This window comes from Labrus mixtus, chromosome 8 (genome assembly GCF_963584025.1).
Source record: "Labrus mixtus chromosome 8, fLabMix1.1, whole genome shotgun sequence".
NCBI classification, from domain to species: domain Eukaryota; kingdom Metazoa; phylum Chordata; class Actinopteri; order Labriformes; family Labridae; genus Labrus; species Labrus mixtus.
Window position 1 is genome coordinate 5,222,735 of NC_083619.1, and position 20,134 is coordinate 5,242,868.

General features: G+C 40.2%; 1 protein-coding gene across 5 annotated transcripts in view; it reads right to left on the reverse strand.

Moving 5' to 3' along the window:
- Window positions 1-19,915, reverse strand: part of LOC132978658 (solute carrier family 12 member 7-like) — a 34,002-nt gene extending 14,087 nt beyond the window's left edge. For 3 of the 5 annotated variants that reach the window (XM_061043911.1, XM_061043910.1, XM_061043908.1), the window contains exons 1-9: window positions 19,097-19,914; window positions 10,880-10,971; window positions 9,597-9,728; window positions 5,133-5,279; window positions 4,503-4,557; window positions 3,117-3,247; window positions 2,906-3,027; window positions 2,713-2,817; window positions 97-302 (exon numbers count right to left, since the gene is read on the reverse strand). In XM_061043911.1, the coding sequence (XP_060899894.1) occupies window positions 97-302; window positions 2,713-2,817; window positions 2,906-3,027; window positions 3,117-3,247; window positions 4,503-4,557; window positions 5,133-5,279; window positions 9,597-9,728; window positions 10,880-10,971; window positions 19,097-19,244 (1,138 nt within the window). In that variant the 5' untranslated portion in view covers window positions 19,245-19,914. Of the gene's footprint in view, window positions 1-96; window positions 303-2,712; window positions 2,818-2,905; window positions 3,028-3,116; window positions 3,248-4,502; window positions 4,558-5,132; window positions 5,280-7,782; window positions 7,954-9,596; window positions 9,729-10,879; window positions 10,972-19,096 lie in introns of those variants that run through there. The other 2 variants (XM_061043909.1, XM_061043912.1) reach the window with 2 other exon arrangements.
- Between the last annotated feature and the right edge of the window lie 219 nt (window positions 19,916-20,134).

Below are 20,134 nucleotides of genomic sequence, written 5' to 3' on the forward strand. Positions count from 1 at the left end.
GACAGAGAACAACAACAGGGTTTTAATCTTTGACCTGCGGTTATATCACAGCCTGAAGGTCGCACACACACACTCCTTTTCTTTATTCTTTCTCACCTTTGATGACTCCGCTCAGGAGCCCAGGTATGGCCCTGATCTCTGTCAGGTTGTTGGTGGTGAAGAATGGGTCACAGGTTGCGTTTGGATATTCACTGTCACAGAAGATGCTCCACAGCTCGGTGGTCAGAGTGTTGTTCTCCTCTGTCTTTGCACATATCCCGAACTTGTCATTCCTCAGAGATCTGTTTCCCAACAGACAGACACTGTGGAGGAGAGAAGACAAGTGTTAGGAGAGGGATCATACTGTCTCTGTAGGGTCGTTTTACTTTGACATCTCTTCATTAATGCACGTCCAGAGAGTCCTTTAAGAACACAGTGAAAGAAATAGAATCCCCCATCAGCTGCTATTGAAATAAAAATGACATTTCTATTTAGTGAGCTCCACATTTTAGATGATAAACTCCCCACAGACAGACTTAAGAACTCTTTTAACACTGTTATGGCAGGGGAAAAGCACACTGTGACTCTTGGACTACATTTCCACTCTTTTCATTCCTCGTCTGCACAGCTCTACTAAGAAGTCAGCCCTAGTTGGACACTTTAATGCCTATTGGACAATCATATTATCTGCACCTTTAATGTTTGCACTGACTGTTGTTTAAAGTCTGTTTTTATACATTTTGCACTACCTTCATTTAAGACACTGCTGTACATACATAAACAACACAAACTTCAGAAGGTCTACACCTTTACTTTTATGTACAGGTCTAATGTTACCACTTAATGTTCACATATATTTGTATTCCTGCATGGGGTTATGTACATTTTTCTTTGTATAGTCTATTTTGAATTGCACAGGTTTAATTTTAATTCATGTAGGGGCTTACTTAAATCTTTGTTTCTGGTTAATATATATGTATGGGAGGGGGGACAGCGGTTGTTGTTTATTTGTAACAATTTTTTCATGTCGTGCACGTCTTTTGTAAACTACTGGATGCTTTGAATTACCCTCGGGATCTATCTATCCATAAAAGCACATGAGCAGCCACAGCTTAGGGTGGCACCGTGATCACAATAAGCATACTCCACTATACCGGACAGATCAGATTCCTTCTATTGATAAAAGTACAGTGGCTTGGGAAGTGCAAACCCAAATTACAAAGAGTGAAACACTTTCACAAAGAAGAGGCTTTTGCCAAGTACAAAAAAAAAGGTGCATTTAAGAAAACAAATTAACAAGATGTGAAACACTTTGAAGAGTGTTGAGACAAATGAACAAGTGGCAGAACCAAGAATTATGTTTTCGTCCGTTTTGTGGAACCCACCTGAGACGTGTTTTTGTTGTTCGCCTGGATGCTCTCTAGGACACGAACGAGACGGGAGGACCAAGCGCACCTTCCAGATCTTCTGTCTCGTCCGTGTCCTTTTAAAAATTCTAGCGATTCGGTCAACCATAAACTCGGTGTTACACATTTCACACAGACCCTTTTGCCAAACATTGGTACATTTCACACTTTGTAATCTTGTATCACCGTATAAAAAGGGAATCAAAATCGTCTTGTGACGTAAGAGAAAACGGGATGCACTGTGAACATCAACACATGTTTCTGATGATTTCATGATTCTGGTATACTTCCTGCTCTGCGAAGGATAAGAGCAGGATTCAGCGTACCATCACTCAGGGAGATAGGCTACGGTAAACCATCGCTTGAAGACCTGCACCCCTCCAGGACCCCGAGGAGTGCAGGTACGTTACATCACTAAAGGCTACTTTTTTATACAGTCTGTCTACAGATGGAGTAAGAGGGCTTCAGCTGCACCATTTCTTTCTTACAAGGAGGCCCCACAGAGTCAGACTTTATAATAACCTTACCCATCATTGTAACTGAAGCAGCTAATTAAATCAGTTGAAGTGAGCCTGCAATGAGAACACGTCCTAGAAACATGGACATCAATACAGACGACTTAGAGCAAGGATTTAGCCTCGTCTGTCCTTGATGAATACCAAGAAACAAGGGATTTTCTTTTCTTTCAGTAACAACACTTAAAGGCTTTATATGTGATTTTTCACACTTAAATATAATAGAAATCAAGTATATCCTCTGAAAATAACTCTGTGAGTCATGACTGTCTACAATGGGTATAACACCCGAGCCCCACTGTCTGTGATGTTTTCAGAGTTTTCAGGGTCCTATCTTCAGTTTGTTTACATCGCCAGGACGGCCGCCTGACTCCTCCCCTCACGTATAAAAGTTGTTTAATTGAGGGACTAGAGAAAAGAAGAATAACATACTGTACTCATTGCTTAACTGTGTTTCTAGATCACGCTCATTTCAGGTAAATTTACATGCAGTGTGAAGATACGAGCATAATAAAGATCGCTAGCATTAGCATGCTAACACAACAATGCAGCGCAAGTTGTTTGGTTTCATGCTGGTGCTCAAGGGCGACATCTGCTGGATCAAAAAATCACATATAAAGCCTTTGAAGCTTGGAAACATGTTAGTCCTTGGTGTTATGTTTTCTTTGAGGCACTACCTGACCGCCATACATTCATCAACTTCTGATCTGCTGCACCTGTGGGCTGACTATAAAAGCTCCTCCTCCCTCTCTCTCAATCTGCAGCCAGGATCAGAAGCATTAAAAATGGCTTAACTCTTGTAGATAACTCACCTAAACTCCGGGGGTTCGATGACCGTCTTGATGACCCCTGCGTACGTTGCCATGATGGACAGAAACACACAGGACAGAAACACCAGAGACAGTTTGTTCACATACCTGCAGAGAGGAAGGAAGGGAATCCATGTGACTCTCAGTGCTAGTTGATATATATATATTTTTTTTTTGTGTATTTCTGGATACTTACTTCACACCGACAAACACCACCAGAGCCATCAGGAGCAGGCAGCATGTCCCATACACTCGCATGTTATTGAGCCTCGCCTCGTCTTCGCCTTTGAACACCGTTGCTGTGGGAACGATGTACAACTGGCAAACGGGAGACACAAGGAGGGGGAGTGTCATTGAAAGTGAATACTGTTGTGTCTGTCTTCTTGTCGGACAGTACCAACACGTACCAGCAGGATCTCCATGGTGCCCAGGATGTACAGGGATCCAGCGAAGGTGGTCCCCAGGTAGAAGCAGAGACCCACCGCCCCTCCAAACTCTGGACCCAGAGATCTGGAGATCATGTAGTACGAGCCACCAGCTTTTGAGAAATTAAAATAATGGTTAGTAATACAATATAACTACAGTACAACATCCTCTTGTTGCACCACTAGCTTGGTCCTGGTGTCACTTATTCTCGCATGTCTTGGGCAGCCAAATAGCAGTCCTAACCCTACCCAAAACCTTACCCTAGACGATAAAAGAGAGCTAATATATTCACTAGCTGGTTCCTGCTCAGTGGGGAGATTATCATGGACACTAGGGAGGTTCTTCTTAGGGTTTCTACATTCATATTACATGTGTAATATGCTACCTTGGATTGCGTAGCCGTGAACAATTGTATACTCAATTTGCATTTTTTTGTGCAGAAGTGAAGACATGACATGTACTTTTTTTCCGGTGTGAACACAGAGCTGAGAACAACAAACCCAGAGGGAGTTTGACTTCAATGTATATGTAAGATGTTCTTATTCATTCAAGTGTCACTCTGCTATCACAGTTATATATCTATGAAACATCACGTACTCTACTGACATTGTGAATAACTTTGCTGGGTGTGTTAATGAAAAAAACAAAAACACTGTATGTTGCTAACGTTGCAACTGTGTTAACTTTTGATTTAAAGCTCCTGTGAGAACTTTTACCATTGTGATGCCTTTTGTCTCTTTGCTGCTTATTAGTCATTATTATTAGCCTATTAGTACCATATTGTAAATGACTCAGCAAGTTGTTGAACATGAGTTATGATCTTAATATGCTTTTCTTAGTGTGGAAGTAAGCAAAAGAAAATTAAGATCATGATTCATGTTCAACAACTTCCAGACTTCTTATCAATAAGCAAGGAGGGAAAACTCTCAGTTACTGACCTGTTAGCTCTAGACTATGTTCATGTAGAATAAGGTGCTTAATACTGATACACATGCTATTAAGCAACTTCTTAATGTTGAATATTGTGATCTTAATTTGAAGTATTACTCCAAAAACAAACTCATCCTGCTTTCTTTTTCACTCTTAGTTTTTTGCTGAGGAAAAGTCAAAAGGAGCTGTTTTGATGTCGTAAAGAGAATCACTTTGTCGTCTGACACCCTCCAGCAGCAGTTTCAGTCATTAGATATCAATATAGATCAATATAGAAATGATACATCTTGCCATCAAAGTTTTTGTTTGCTTTTGTAGGTCAAATAGAGGCAACAGTATCAACTTCAGTCCGTTTCATAACCAGCTAAAAACTCCTCGCAGGAGCTTTAAATACTGCTCGTGGAAAGGAGAAATAAAACAGTGAAATGTTTCATTACCTGGGACAACTCCGTTAGTAGCGATAGCGCTCATTGATATGGCCGTGAGCAAAGTCTGCATGGAGAGAGAGACATGAGGCATATAAGTGTGCAGACCAAAATGGAACATTCAACTATCTGATCAAATTGGTCAATAAAAATCATTTTAATAAACACAGTAATTTAATCAAAGACATGAAAACAGAGATCACAAAATAAGAACACATTTTAAAGGGGGGTGAGAAGGGGGGGCTGCAGATTATTCCCCTTACATCACATGAGTGCTGAACAATTTGGTTCAAACTTCCCAAACAGTCGGCTCTCTGTTTGTCCACGTGGAGCTGCTGACGTAAAAGCTGTGGTTGTAAATAAATAGAATTTTCTGCCTGATTTGAGGACTCTGGGCTGAGCTCAGAAATGGAGATTAAAGTCGTCATTTATTCGACACCATAAATCCAGAGCAGGGTGTAAATCTCACTAATCTCAGACATGTTATTGTTTCATTCAGACAATGATAAAGCCTCCCTGGTGTTACTTTGTCACATCTTGATAAAAGCGAGAAGATACATCAAAAATACACTCGGTTAGAAATCTGTTTTCTTTCAGCAGGAATGAATGAATGATCACTGCTGGATTTCATCTTTGACTCACGCAGATGCAGCACATGGACACGATGGCGAAGGACCCGAGGATCCCCGCTGTGCCGACGATCCAGGTGAGACGCAAGAAGAGAATGACACCCAGGATGTTCTGCATGCAGGGCAGGTAGACTCCAATGAAGGTGCCCATCTGAGGGACCTGTGGGAGGAAGAACATGACAGACAACCTCAGGTGAGAATCAACCTGATGAGAGGGAAGGTTTATAATTCAACACATCCAGTTCTTGATTTTGACTTCTGCTTGATTACCCCGATGTGTTCTGTGAGACTTTTGCACAGGTACACACCTCACTGCCAGGATATCTGAAATCTACAGTATCCCTTATAAATTAAAAAAACTATATGACCCCTTGATGATCTTTCATTTTTTTCAAATCCGGGACAGTTGTAAAGTGAAGAGCTTTCCTATGTGTCTTAATAAAATTAATTAAAAACTTCAGTCCGCTACATTTCTGCTACTTTCCTAGGCTATACAAGCATGTCTTACAAAAAAGTTAGGGTTAGTCTGATACTGATATCAATAATGATAATAATAAACATCTCATTTAGTAATAAAAATAGCAATTTATTTATTTGAAGAGGGACAGTGTATGCCTATATTTATCAAAATTCAGAGAGATGTGAATGTACCCTAGATAGCCCACAGGCTCATTTTCATCAGCAGACCCTTTGCCATATGTTCTTTGGTATCATTTAATCATAATACATTTATTAGTATAGAAAATTAAAGATATATACGCTACAATTTGGGTAACAAAAACAAATCATATCCAACACATAGGACATCCTGGCCATTAACACATGACACAGGTTCAGTTATCATGGATAGGTACAACTTCAGTGTTGTAACATTATATTTAAATGAAGGAGAGGATGGTGACTCTCTGATTAATTGCTGTATTTAATTCCACTCATGTGATGCTCTGAAGGACAATACACCCTGGTGTAATGTGGTGAAATTAAGGTGTGTCCTGTGATTAAATGCAGACTTTCTGCTCTGTGATGAGGGAAGTCTCTGATATTCACTAAGCTCATGATGAACTGAGTGAATCTAAGTTGTCGCTTCATAAAAATAGATTTGGGGTTTACATTTTAATTAAGTTCAATTGTAAATGCAATGTGCTGAACAGAAGTAAAAAAAAAAAAAAAACAAGCAAACAGCACCAAAACATACTTCAAAATACTTCAAGTACAAGTGTTATTGTCCCTGACCTGTTCTTACTACAAGTGACACACACACACACACACACACACACTAACAGTCTAAAAGCCAAAGGCACGAGGGGATAGAAATGTCAGTTCAGCGGGCAGTACCATCGTCACTAAATGTAGTTTAAGTCTGAGGGGTCACATGGAGGGAGGTCATTGTTTGACCGAAGTCTGGTCAAAGGTCAGAGTTGATTTTCTGTGCTTGTCTTGAAACTGTCACAAGTATTTGTTCTCTCTGACATGTTTTGTTTTGTATTAAACATTTAAACAATTAAACTGATATTAAAGAGCAGTTTGCTGTAAATCATTTCATTGACTTTACAGGCTACATGTTTGTAATGGATTTGGATCAGTTTGAAGCAGCTCGCACACACACCAGCTTTAGTTGTATACTCTTGTACCTTAGTATCCTCCTCCCCCTCTTGTAAAACTACGCAGTTTTATATTAACATGACTTTATACTGCACATATCTTGTGTTGTTATTTATATATTCATTTTTAAAATAGTTTTTTTGTTTTTTGCACCATAAACACCCGGGGACTTCTTGAATCAATCATTTCAAGCATTTAGGAAATAGTTTCTCAATAAACTAAAAAATAAAAAGTGACTGTGTCTGATGTTATTTTTATAAAGAGGATGTTTAGTCTCAAAACAAAAACAAGTGAATTCTCCTTTCAGGTTAAACGTTTCTAAACTCCACGTTAAAACAGAAAATGATCAGCTGCGTGTCGGCCAAGGCTGCAACTTTTGGTGAAGTGAAAAATAAATAACGATCCCCAAACAAAAACAAAAGTCACGGATATCTCTCTAAAGAGTGAAACTAAAACAATCTCTTGAGAATTTAACATTTGTAAAGGTGACAGCTGGCTTTACGTTTATGGTCCAAATGGTCACAAAATAAAATTAGGTGCTATTTTTTTGTTTGTTATGCTTTCGATGGATTTACTTCAAACAGGTCTCACAGTGAGAAAAGTATTTGCATGGATATAAAAAAGTAAAAATAAAATAAAATAATCCTTTAAAGACGCTTAGCCTGGATTCTGTGAAGCTTTGTCCAGCCTGCAAACGTTCAGCTAAATCCAAAATAAAAAGAATGATCTGAACACCAGTCCTTTGAGATGATACATTTATAAAGTATTTCATCATGTAGATATTTGTGTTTATTATGACATTTTAAACAACTCTTACTCTCACTGTCACGTCGTCATCCTGTCTTAGCCTCTTTGAAAAATCAGGTATTGAAGACTTCTGATTAAATTAAAGCTTTAGAAGACCTCCAACATGTTTGCACAACACGGCAGCTTTAGAGGCAAGGTCAAATCATTGTGCTTCATTTCCAAATACACCTTTTGCAAATCTCTCTCATGCAATATATTTCATGCATGTAAAAAACTTCTGCTACTTTCCTCCCAAAACGTCCAAGTGTACGTACCCGTTTACGCGTTACAAACACTTTGTCCTGTCCTTTCTCTGCTACACCCAGTTTGTCTAAAAACTGTGATGCTCCTGAAGGTGGTTTCCAGATCTCCCACATCTTCTCTCTCTCTTGTGACCCTCGGTCTTTCTCTTTGTTTCTTTATGTTTTGCCCCCCTTCAGTCTCTCTGATTTAACTCTCTTGTGTGTTTTTTTTTGTTTTTTTAGTCTCAAGCTTTATATCTCCTCCAGCTACCATTCAGGGGGCGGGCCTCGCTGCAACATCATCAATGCCTCCACACAGATCTACAGTTCAATCTTCAGTGTCAGCAGGACGATCAAGCTGGCAACTAAACATATTCTTAATCCTCTGTAAAAGTAAGTGCACACTATGATGTTATGTGGCAGGAACACCATGCCTCATCACTTTGATTTGGACTGTTTGGACATGGTGGATTCTGGTATTTTTAGGATTTAGTACTTCCCCGTTACCATTTCATTCATGGCAGTGTGAAGGATTTGGCAGAGTGGGCCTGGTTGCTGCAGCTTGAAGCTTAATTTGGAGGGTGAAAATGTCAACGGTTACAAGTCATTTAAAGTCTGCAGGCTCAATCAGAGCAAAGGAATGGCAACATATTCCATGCAAATTGCATTTTAAAGCAATGTAAAAACAGCTAAGTTCTTGTTTTCTGTGTTGTTTCAAGCTGCTGCTGGAGGTCAACTAATGACCGCAGTGCTACGATGCTAGTTTGTGTAGCATGTGTTGGTTGCTACATCACAGGGGGAATCAGTTTGCACAAACACTTCATCAAAGGGAGGAGAAAAATCTTTAAGGAATTATTTTGACACTCTGGACACTCTTTGGTGACTCGTCATATCAGAAAATCAATGTGACTCTCCTATCAGGCACAATGGATATGTGGAGTCGCATGCAGCCTGCAGCTGATACGCATCCCAAAGAATCCAATATGACTGGAAGCAGGGGAAGCCAGCAGCCAGCAGCCGCCCGTAACTCATAAATACACTGCAGGATACTGTTGGAAACAGCGAAAGCATTACTGATATCTGTCAGCTGATAACATCAGGCCAATGATCCTTTGACAGATGTTTGGTTGTTTGTGTGCATGAAGCAGAGATCCACAGTTTGGAGGATTCTGAATGAGTATCATTGCATGCCCATCTGCACTCGGTGAACTTAATGCAGCAACAATATGTATTTATCATAACACACAGGGTGCAGCCAGCGTGACAAAGTCCATGAGTCTTCAGAAGCTGCCACCATGTCATTAAGCGTCTTTAAATACTCAGAGAAGCCTTATATAAGTGGAATGTATTATTATTATTATGTATTGAGTGTATTTGCTATCCAGCAGAGATGTAGGACCAGTGTCAGTGACCCTGTCTGAACTGTACACATCGCCCGTGAACATATCCTCGAGCCTTTCAGCCTTCACTGAATAACTTTTGTTCTCTGTGAAAATGTTCAAAACAACAACAAGATGGTTCATTGTAAAGCTCACAAAATCAAAGACTTGTAGAACATCACTGTGGCTGAATACAGTCCATTATTGAGGTGAATGAGTTGTATCTCCTTGTGATTCCAACGATCAAAGCAAATGATTTATTTCATGAATGCAAAACTTTTACTACTCTATTTTTTATTTTTTTGCTAAAAATAATTTGAAGAGTCAACCATTGACATTTATCATCTTATAAATATAAAAAGACCAGTTCTTACTAACTCAACCTGCTCCTACACAACACTCTGACTGCTTTAAAGTCCACAGTACAGATCAAACACGCTACAAATGATTAGAAAAGGAGGTTCATACCCTGACAGCGACCCTCTGGATCCCGTCCTCATACTCGGCCTCCTCGTGCTCACGGACGCCCTGCGTCAGGTTGGTGTAGTTAGCCAGCTTGTTGAGGAGAGATGAAACCATAGGGGTGCTGTCCATTTCCTCCTGCAGACACAAACGTTCACATTTTGTTGACATTGAAACATGAATCTGATGTAATCTGCAAATTTAACCAACTCTTACAAATCGATAATGGCTGTGATTTACGCCTCATTAAATCAACTCCCTGTTTGTATTGATGACATTTGAGGCTCATTAGTTTCTCCTTGCTTGCTTTATGATCTCATATATCAGTAAGTAAGAGCCAATGCTTAAAGAGGACGGAGCGCTGGTTTCCTCGGGTTTGCGCCCCGTGTACAGAGGCTGTTGTTCTTGAGGCGGGCGATCTGGGTTCAGATCCGGCCAGTGGCTCCTTTCCCATGTTTCATCTCTCTCTCTCTCTCTCTCTCTCTCTCTCTGCCTCATTTTAGACTCTATCCACACTGTCCTGTCCTGAGAAGATGTGGGAGATCTGGATACCACCATCAGGAACTTCACAGATTTTAGACAAACTGGGTGCAGCAGAGAGACAGCAGGACAAAGTGTTTGTACCGCGTATACGGGTACGTACACTTGGACGTTTTGAGAGGAAATCAAGACATAAAAGTCCCCCAGAAAATCTTTTAAAAAAAGTTTTAAGAGGCTTTGCTGTCGGGTCCCAGTTCCAGCTTTTATATTTTTAATATATACTTGATTAATCCCTGAGGGGGACTTCTGGTTTTACACTCTGGTATTGAGAGACATGAGAGATGAACTATGCACTGCGTATCTTTGGGTGATAAAACAGATTTCACTTGCTTTGCATATTTTATGTTAAGGTCTCTATTTTCTAAATGTATTGTTTATTTTCTTCTTAGTTACATTACAGGAATCATTTTATCCGTTTTATAATTTAAAACTCATACTCTACCAATTATTCATTTTAATTTGTCAAGTTCTTTCCGACTTTTTTGGAAATATTATTTAAAAATGTAGAAATATTAAACATAAAAATTATTCCCAAACTCAAACTCTTTGCAAAATTTTATTTCTGCTATACGTGGTTAAAACACTCCTTTCACTTTTATGGTTGCAACTTTTGACAATGTACATAATAACCTCTCTTTACCATTCAGCGGATATAAAACATTTGCTGTAACCACATCAACAAACAAAAATATTTATTTTTTCTATCAAATGTATAAGTTGACATTTGTTAAACATGGCGGACGTCTCACCTCAAACAGGGCCATGTTCTTGCCTTCATAATAATAATCTCCGTCACTGTCCGAGTTGATGAATGGACTGGACTCTCCCTGAACCTCGTCTCCTGGAGGGATACAGGGAAGAAGAAAACACAGCCATACTGTGAGATGCACACAAGTGACTGAACAGCAGGAGGCAGCAGGTACTCTACTTTGTGTTGAAACAGCTGTGGTAGTGATCGACTGTGGTTCCTGTGTTTTAATTCACAGAAGTGTTTGCAGACATGTCCCTCAAATCCCTCTGTGAGATATTCAGAGTGTGGATTTCAGTAGCACGTCACTGAATATCTGTATCTCCACTTGAGCTGGCTAAAAGTCCAAGAAAAGCCCTTTTGGCTAAGCCCTTTTATTCTCAGGTTAATCTGGCAGCGATGATCTTATGGATCTAAATGTTTATTTTAAAGCTCATGTGAGGAGCTTTTGGTTTTCCATCCAGTTTGGCGCCCCCTGTGGACAGAGCTGAACTTCTCAAAGGCAGAAGGTGCGACAGAAGTGTATCCTCTGTAAATGTCTCTCTGAGTCATGCGTGAGAAGCTCGAGTCCAGCTGGATGTATTGTTGTCAGATCCGGGTTTACATCATGTTTACATGGACGGGACGGCCTTGTGTATAAAAGCTGTTTTAGTCAAGGACTAGAGAAAAGAAGAATACCGTACTCTCTGCTTATTTGGATGTCAAGTAAGTGTTTTTAGATCACGGTCATTTTGTGTCAATTTACATGCATTATGAAGCTACGCGCTAACTAAATTGTGCTAACATTAGCCTGCTAACACAACAATGCAGGACAGGCAATTGCAGCTCAAGCCAAGAACAACCCTCTCTGCTGCTTGCGCTTAATGGTGATTCATTATGGTGCGTTCTAATTCACAACTCCTTTGTGTGAACCACGAGTGGAGTTATGAATTAGAACATTTGTTTTGGTTTAATGTTGGTGCTCTAGGGCGACACCTACTGGATCAAAAAGTCGCACATTCTTACTTAAACTCTTTTCAGATCTTCTGCACAAGTGTAGATGGGGTTTTTGTCTGATAGAAGATCTTTAAACAGTCACTCATATCGCTCACTGTGATTCTTTCCGTGTAGAAATGTAAAGAAAGTCTGTTTCCGCAGTCTGCTGTGACTAACTTCATTGGACACCTACCTGTCGACAGTCACTACAGTCATTTACACAAAAAAATCTGAATTTTATAAATCTTTTCGCGGACAGTCTTCTTTGCTTTTTTTTCTTTGCATAAAGAAGCATTCCTGCAGGGTTTTTATTGCACTGCGTCACAGCCACCGCAGATATATGGATCTGACTGTCCTCTTCTTAAATTTTGATGATATGGTCTAATGCTGCCTATTTACAAAGCATTATGGGTCGAAGGTTTTTGTCAGACAGATCAAGGCCTTGTGTTGCACATTGTTGCACTCAGCCTTTGCAGCCCTTAGAAAAGACAAAGCAGCTCAGTTCTGTGTCTCTTGCCTCTGGTTGTCATGCAGCAGTCTCAGTTTAATATGTTTGATATGTTATCACAATAGATAACACTGTTGTCTTTATTGCCCCGAAGAAACCAAAGGCCATAAAGTGGTTCAGAGATCACTGAAGAGCAGTTCATAAGAAGAACAGTGTGCTGTGGGTGCGCATGACATGTTGAGGACTCCAAGGGTCTTTTGGGGAAATCCAACACCCAAGTGTGCAGAGGTTCTGGTCAGGGTTTTAATCTGTAATCAGTGTTAGCTTTGTGGCACCCTTCATCTACTTTCCAGCAGTCTTAAGCAGCTGATGTGAACGTCATGGATGTTATGAATGACGCAAGAGAATACACACAGATAATCTGTGACAAACCAGGGTGTAAGAACATTTAATCTAAAAGAACAGGCAGTTGTATGTATGTTCGCACTGTGAGGAACAAGACAGTGTAGCTTTTTAAACTGCCTGCAAGTGTGTCATCCACTGATCAGAAAGATTGACAGCTCGAACTGCTCAGAGGCGCTGCTTGTCAACAGGCAAGGTGAGTAACTGCTTGGGGTCCTGGACCAGTAGTAGGGCCCCAAGCTACACACACGGAAAACATCAATAGAGTCAAACTATCACCTTAATTTAAAGAGTTGGACTCTGTGAAATACTGCCAGGTCCCTTTGACTGTATCTTTAATGATTTATTCTGTGTAGGCTTGAATCTCTCTCACACACACACGTACACTGACTGGCTCTGCACACCATGCGGCATGATGTATGCTATAAATCTCTGCTGGTTGTAAGATCTGTCTTCCTCCCTCGACTCTGTTTCTCTTTACAATAAACTTACTGTGCTCTTTTTTTTCACATTGTGTAAGAGTACAGAAAGGGCAGACACAGCTTGGTCCTTCATCACAATGTCTCAGTATTGCTGAGCTGTCTGTTGGACTCTGGAGTCAGACTAACCACCAAGTGTTTCTGTGTTCACTGCACACACTCACCTTTCCTTAACCCGAATTGTTCCTAAAAACTGTAGATTATGTTTTGATTTCGCAAATTGTCAATTATGATTGAAAAGTTTATTGCTATCTTAAATGTCATCATAATGCCATAGATAATTGTGACGCTTTGCAAATGTTACTGCAATCTCACAAAGAGCACAAAAAGAGAGCTTTTTAAGGCACCATACAGAACAAACTGAATTTAAAACACATCAGGGGTGCACAGAAACTCATAGTCGTAAAATACAATAGAGAGAAATCATACTGCAGCACCATACGCTCACACAACGCTCTCAAAGTTAGATAATTGGGGCCTCATTCACAAAAGGATTGCATGGCTTCTGTGACCACTAAACCTGCGCAATGACTCAAAGAAACACAAAAAAACATGCAAAGGGTTAAAAGCTCCCCTAACTGCACTGCAGAGCAAACAGCTTTTCTGTGCAATGGTACAGTTTGCACATAATCAAATGTGCTGAAAAAAATCAGCTCCTTTCTATGCAGATAAGCCGCACTGCAAAACGTGTCTAATTCACAGAAATAGGCGCAAACATCAAAGCAAAGTCAGTGTGAAGCAAAATGCGTCTGTTGGGAGTTGGTGGTAACTGCGCCGCAGTACTCATAAGAGATGTCACACACAAACATTACAGTGGTCAGGAAAACCGTTCTGCTGTATGACTTAAATACAACCATCCATTATCTTTACAGCTTTTCCCATTAGGGGTCACGAAGGGCTGGAGCCGATCCCAGCTGCCATTGGGTGAGTAGCAAGGTACACCCAATTTATAATAAATAAAAACAAATAATCCTTAAATAAGGTCTGTAAATATTACTTTGACATTACTGTTATGAATATACCCAGCTATTAAATCAGTCCACATGGAGACTGGAGCTGTTAAGTACGAGGTTGCAAGTTTTTTCTTTTTTTCAAGTTTCCGTTGCTTGCTCCACCCAAAGAAGGAGCTTTGTGGTACAAAGTGATACTCTTTGTACCACCAATGTATCCTTGGGAAAGACCACTTAACCCCAAGTTACTCCCGCTGCTATGTTGGTGGCATATAAATGTGTAAGAATGGGGTTAGTTAAGACTGATAAAGACTTTACACAGCAGCCTCTGTCATCAGTTTGTGAATGGGTAGGTGTGGCCTGTGGTGTAAAAGCGTCAAAAGACTAGAAAAGTGCTATTATAAGCTCAAGTCCATTTACCTCATCAAATGTCCTTGTGGATGATATATGTTGGTAAAACATCACATCCATTAAGAGTGAGTGAATGAGAGCTCCATCAGGAGAAATGTTAGGGATTACCCTGTAGCAGTACATTTCAATGACTTTGAACATGACATCTCATCATTCAGGTTCCAGGGAATCAAAAAGGTAACACTGCCAGAGAGAGAGAGGTGATAATATTGACCATATTCTCAACAGAAGGGAGGTATACAGGATCGTTACTCTACAAACGTTATCCCCTAACGGTTGAAATGATGAGATTCTATCGTATGTTATTATCTAAGAGTGTGTTAGAGTCTTATTGATTGGTTTATTTATGTATGTATGTTATTGGGGTGAGTAACTCTGCACATGTTACTGCTGATGACTGAGAGACACTTGTAATCAGACTAAATGTCTCATACCTGAGGACACAGAGTAGGCGGAGCTTTGGCTACTTAAGATTGTAAGAGTGAAAATGGGATATGCAAATAAGTTAGAAACATATGTTTATTATGTTCTTTCTCTATGCAGACATAATTTTAGTATGTTCTTAAATGATTGCTATAATGTTGGTTACAAGTGTTTACAGTAATGTTAATATCCTGTTATCAGGTAGGCCACCTAGTGGGCGCTGTTCAGGCAGGAGTGAGCTGTGTAGTGAGGGGAGAGAAAGGAGGAGAAGAGGAGGAGTTGTGAAATGTACCGTGCGTCGGAGAAGCTGACTAAAGTTATGAGAAAGACCCAGAACGTGTTTGGACTGATTTATTCCTGCACCCACGTCGCCTACAAGATCATGGTGGGGAAAGTGTTTGAGAACACACTCGACAAAGGTTCAGAGGGACCTAGATGTTGTGTCTAGCATCAACATAAAACCTGAAAAAGTTTCCCCTCTCCTCCTCACTCATCATCTTTAGTTGTCAGAACTGAGTTTTGTCAGCCTGAGAGGGCAGCTGCCTGCAGAGACAAGGTGCAGACAGCTTCTCTCCACATTCAGACACCAAACACAAAAGCAAACTGCATGGAGCAGGACAGCCTTTGGGCGTGTTTGTGACTGACTATCATGAGAGCACCGGAGAGCAAATGATGCACAATTCTTTGAGCTTTTAGCTGCCTCAATCCAGTCTCAGTGAATCAGGCCGTCAGTTGCTTATTAGAAAAGCTTTGAATGCAGTACCCTTATTAACCAGCAGATGTCCCTGTTTTTTATGTTGAACAGCAGGGTGTTCAGAAGTTAGAAGCTAAGTTCAAGTATTGAACTAATCACACCATAAACAACAGATATGTTAACCGTGCAGCTCTTTCACTAACATGCATCAAACAGGATGCTAATGTTAATTTGATATGTTTTCCTATAAGCGAATCGGTCTCGGTGCCAAAATGTCTGAGTTTTAATGTGGGTTTAATTTACATGAACATATTACAACTCAGAGAGAGAGACACGTGTGTCAGACTGGTTTTTACTGGCTTTACAAATAACAATGTAATGTTAACACAAAAGCCTCAGGGGTCTTCACTAAAAATGCGCTTCCTTTTCAACCACTGAACAAGGGAAGTTTTTAAGCATTATGGCAGCCTTTGTTTAGCCTGCACCACCAGGCTGACGCAAAACAATCAGCAAGAAATAACATCCTGTCTGCTGTACAGGTTCGAGATGTTTAACCTTAAGCTGGCTTAGCCTTAAAGGTGTGTTTGATAACATAGTTAGGTTTGTCTTGATTGTACTGTTAAAGATCCCATATTATGCAAGTTACACTTAACCACGTTCTAACACTTATATGTGTCCCTAGTCCATAAAAAAAAAAAAAAAACAGTGATGAGAAAAGTCCATCCTCTCCGTCTTTTGCCTGCTCCACTTTTCAGAAAATGTGTGCTCAAACAGGCCGTTTGGAGATTTTCCCTTCATGACATCACACACATGTTTCAGGGAGCTTTGAGACTTATAATATTTTACCTTTTAAGTAAGTAGCCTACAACGTAAGGAAATACATTTGTTCATATTTTTTATACTATAATCTTTAAGAATTATACATATAACATTTTGAGATACTTATTTGTTTTCTGTGGAAATCTATTATTGGTCAGACGACAACAATAAAGCTCATATCTACCACCAGCAGCTGATCAAATGCTTCACCAAAGAATCTGCAATCCCGATGCAGAGCTAGCAAAGCGCTATCAAAGTGATAAAATAAGCCAACTGGCAGCTTTAACACAAAGTGCTTATAGCTTTAATAACATTTTTAACAAATAATTTATGTCTCTACATCTTAATGCAATTTTCCACATTTTAAAATATTGATCTCAGAAGATCAAGTCCTACAATTGTTTTTATTTCATTCTGCTTCAGTGGTTAACCTTGGTAAAATCATTCATGGATGGTAAACCATTTTACCTAACATTAAACTATTGGGCTTGAATTTGTATCCATAAACTAATCAGTCCTTTTTTCAGCCTTAATAATAATAATAATAAATAATAATATTAGCACAAAGTTGAGCAGTATGAAACATGACGCTGGACCATTGGTTGCTTTGGAAAATGACAGCACTGAGATATTTTTGTTTATATGGATTGTATCTTGTCTAATCAGCACTGTGTACGTGTATGTGGGTCTGTGTCCCACAAGCGCTGCACATTCTGTGACTTTTGTCTTTATAGACCCTAAGGAGTTCCCTCTGTGCTGTCACAGTGTGTGAGTTAAGATGATTTCTGGATGTGTGTTTCTTTCTCTGGGTGAGATACTACCATACACCAAAGCTGTGATACATAATTTAACTAAGCTTCTAAGATTATATTGCAGAGTTGGAAAATAAGAAGCACATTCCATTTTCAAAAAGGAAAACACAAATAAAATATGATTTGAGAATTGAAAGGACAGTGTTTAACAGTGTGGAGCATGATTGAAGGTGCCTCTGTGGGGGGGTATCTGGAAGTCTGAGCCAGCCTGTGAGCGGTGACTCGACACAGATGGAGCAGACTGTGAGCCTAAATCCTCAGGAAGACGTTCTGAGGTTGATTGTTGAACAGAATTTATTTCAATAGGCAAGACCAGCAGGTGAATCTGTGTCCAATGAGACAGTAAGACTCAGCGACTTCAGAGCTCTATAACACATAAAGGTGTGTAGAGCAGATTACATAACGTTCAAAATTTGAGGTTATTTATATAATAGAATTTGAATGTCTCATTTTCGCTTATTGTCATATTTCGGTCTTTCTTCTGAGTCTCATTGTGATAACATATTTTCACATTTTATCTTCTCTGTGATTGGTAAAGGTTGCTTTAGTGATGTTTAAATGTCTTATTTTAATGTTTCTTTTGATGTCTTGTAACATCATAGAATTAAACATAGAAAATCAGAACACCAAACCAAGAGCACATGTTAATGTAAAACTGGAATGCTACAAACAACAACGGCATGCCAGTAAGAGCTGCATGTAATCATGACAGAACAGCAAAAAAACAGGAATTATGTGTGTAATGAATATTTGCTGGTGTTTTGTCTGTGTGTTTGTCTTTTTTACCTCGTGTCTGTTTTCTAACGGACTTTGAGTCTGTCAATGAAGATGATGATGATGTCACTTTTTTTTTTCTTTATTTCTCCAAATCAGGCTGTTGTTGTAACTGAATGTAAAATGTAAAATGAAAACAGCAGCTGTAATATTTTTGATCAAACTATTGAAGCTGCTGTCACAGTCAGCAAGCAGCAGCAGCAGCAGACGCTGAGATGCCACCACATGGGCCGGCTGTGGTTCAGTTGGTTGACACACACAAGACACTTAACCACAAGTTCCTTTGTCAGCGGTGTATGTATGTGTATAAATGGTATTCTCGGTTCAGCCACTACCATCAGTGTGTGAATGTGTAGGTGTGACATGCTGTGTAAAAAGCACTTAGAGTAGTCAGAAGACTAGAAAAGAAATATACAAGTCCATTTACCGCAGTTATAGCGGAAACCGCAAGATCGGCCATCAGATTTGTCTGTAGACGACAGCACACGGATTAGAGATACTGAACATGTAGATGGTCTGTAAATAACCAGATTTTAGTTTAAGGTGTCTGACAATAAAGTAAAAATGGATATGACATTTTCCCTGAGCATTATTATCTATATGTTATCCTTTACTTCTTGCCTTTTTAAGTTGTGGGTTGATAATACAGAACCTGCTATCAGCAGAGTGAGGTAACAACAACTCACACCCCCACACTAATGAAGCTGCCCAGCAAGTTCCTGCTAGTCGAACAACGTCACACTGAAGATTTGTGTGTGTGTGTGTGTGTGTGTGTGTGTGTGTGTGTGTGTGTGTGTGTGTGTGTGTGTGTGTGTGTGTGTGTGTGTGTGTGTGTGTGTGTGTGTGTGTGTGTGCTTGCCATAACACTGTCTGTGTCAGCACACATTAAATTGAGCATGTTCAGTCATACACATGACACACACCCTTTCTCACATCTAAACATTTTAACACAATGCTTCAGCCGGTGCATGCTGGGATATGAGTATGTATACAAACAATAGAAGAGGTTTTGTCTCTTAACATATTCCTACCTGAGTTGAGCCCTTGAACGTTTTCTTCTTCTGCTTCCTCCTGAAAGATGTTTCCCAAACTGGCAGGTTTGCCTTCTTCGGCCGCGGCTGCACTGTTCCCCGCGTCCCCTGCATCGTCCACCGGCACCACAGTGAAGTTTGTGGGCATCTTGAGTCTTCAGTTGTGTGTTAAAAGTATGAAGAACTATCCAGTGACGACATACAGGAAGTTGCTGGTTGTTGAACTTTCACCCCACAACAGGGAAGAGAAATCCAAAGGAGGTCAAGCTGAAGTGTAAAAGGCCGCAGTGAGAGAAGCTAAAGATTCCTTTTTGGCCACAACATGTCACCTACTGCTTCTCTCTTTGTGTCTCTCTTCTTTGTTGTGTGAGTCAGCGTCCTCTTAACTCAGGGTGAGAGTGCCGCCTCCTGCACATGGGGCAGGCCAAATTCCTGCAGTGTGTCTCTCCTTGTTACTTTCCCTCCCTTTTCCCCCCACTGCTCCAAGACGGCTGCCCCATGTGACCCTGTATTTACCATATGACCAGAGGTGGAGTCTCTACATGGAGAAAGCCTGCAGCTCCTCCTATCACTCTGACCGTCCCACTTCTCTCACTCACACCTTTGTAATGCCAAGAGGTGGGAGAACAAACTCTAAAACATCTACCAAAGTTTCCAAAGAATCTCTAAAATCCCAAACTGACTGAAGCACAAACAAACACCTCACACTGAGCAGGACGATCCGATCCCAATCCCCCTTTGTTTTCTCTCCTGTAACCTTTGGTTTGATTCTTTGCTCTCTTCAGGCTGGTAGTTTCCGTCTCTGACTTCCTCCAGGTGAAAAAAAAAATGGGTGTTACCTTTCCCACAGTGCATTATGGGTAGCAGTAGAGTGTTGTGTTCAGCAAAGCAGCACCTCACACTCTTGTGTGCGCACACACACACATTGTGCCAGCGAAGGAAACCCATTGACAGCCTTGGACATAAACTTTCCAGCAAAGTAAACAATGGCAGCCAAAGGCCAATGACAGAACTGTGAGTAACAATGAGCACAGGTCA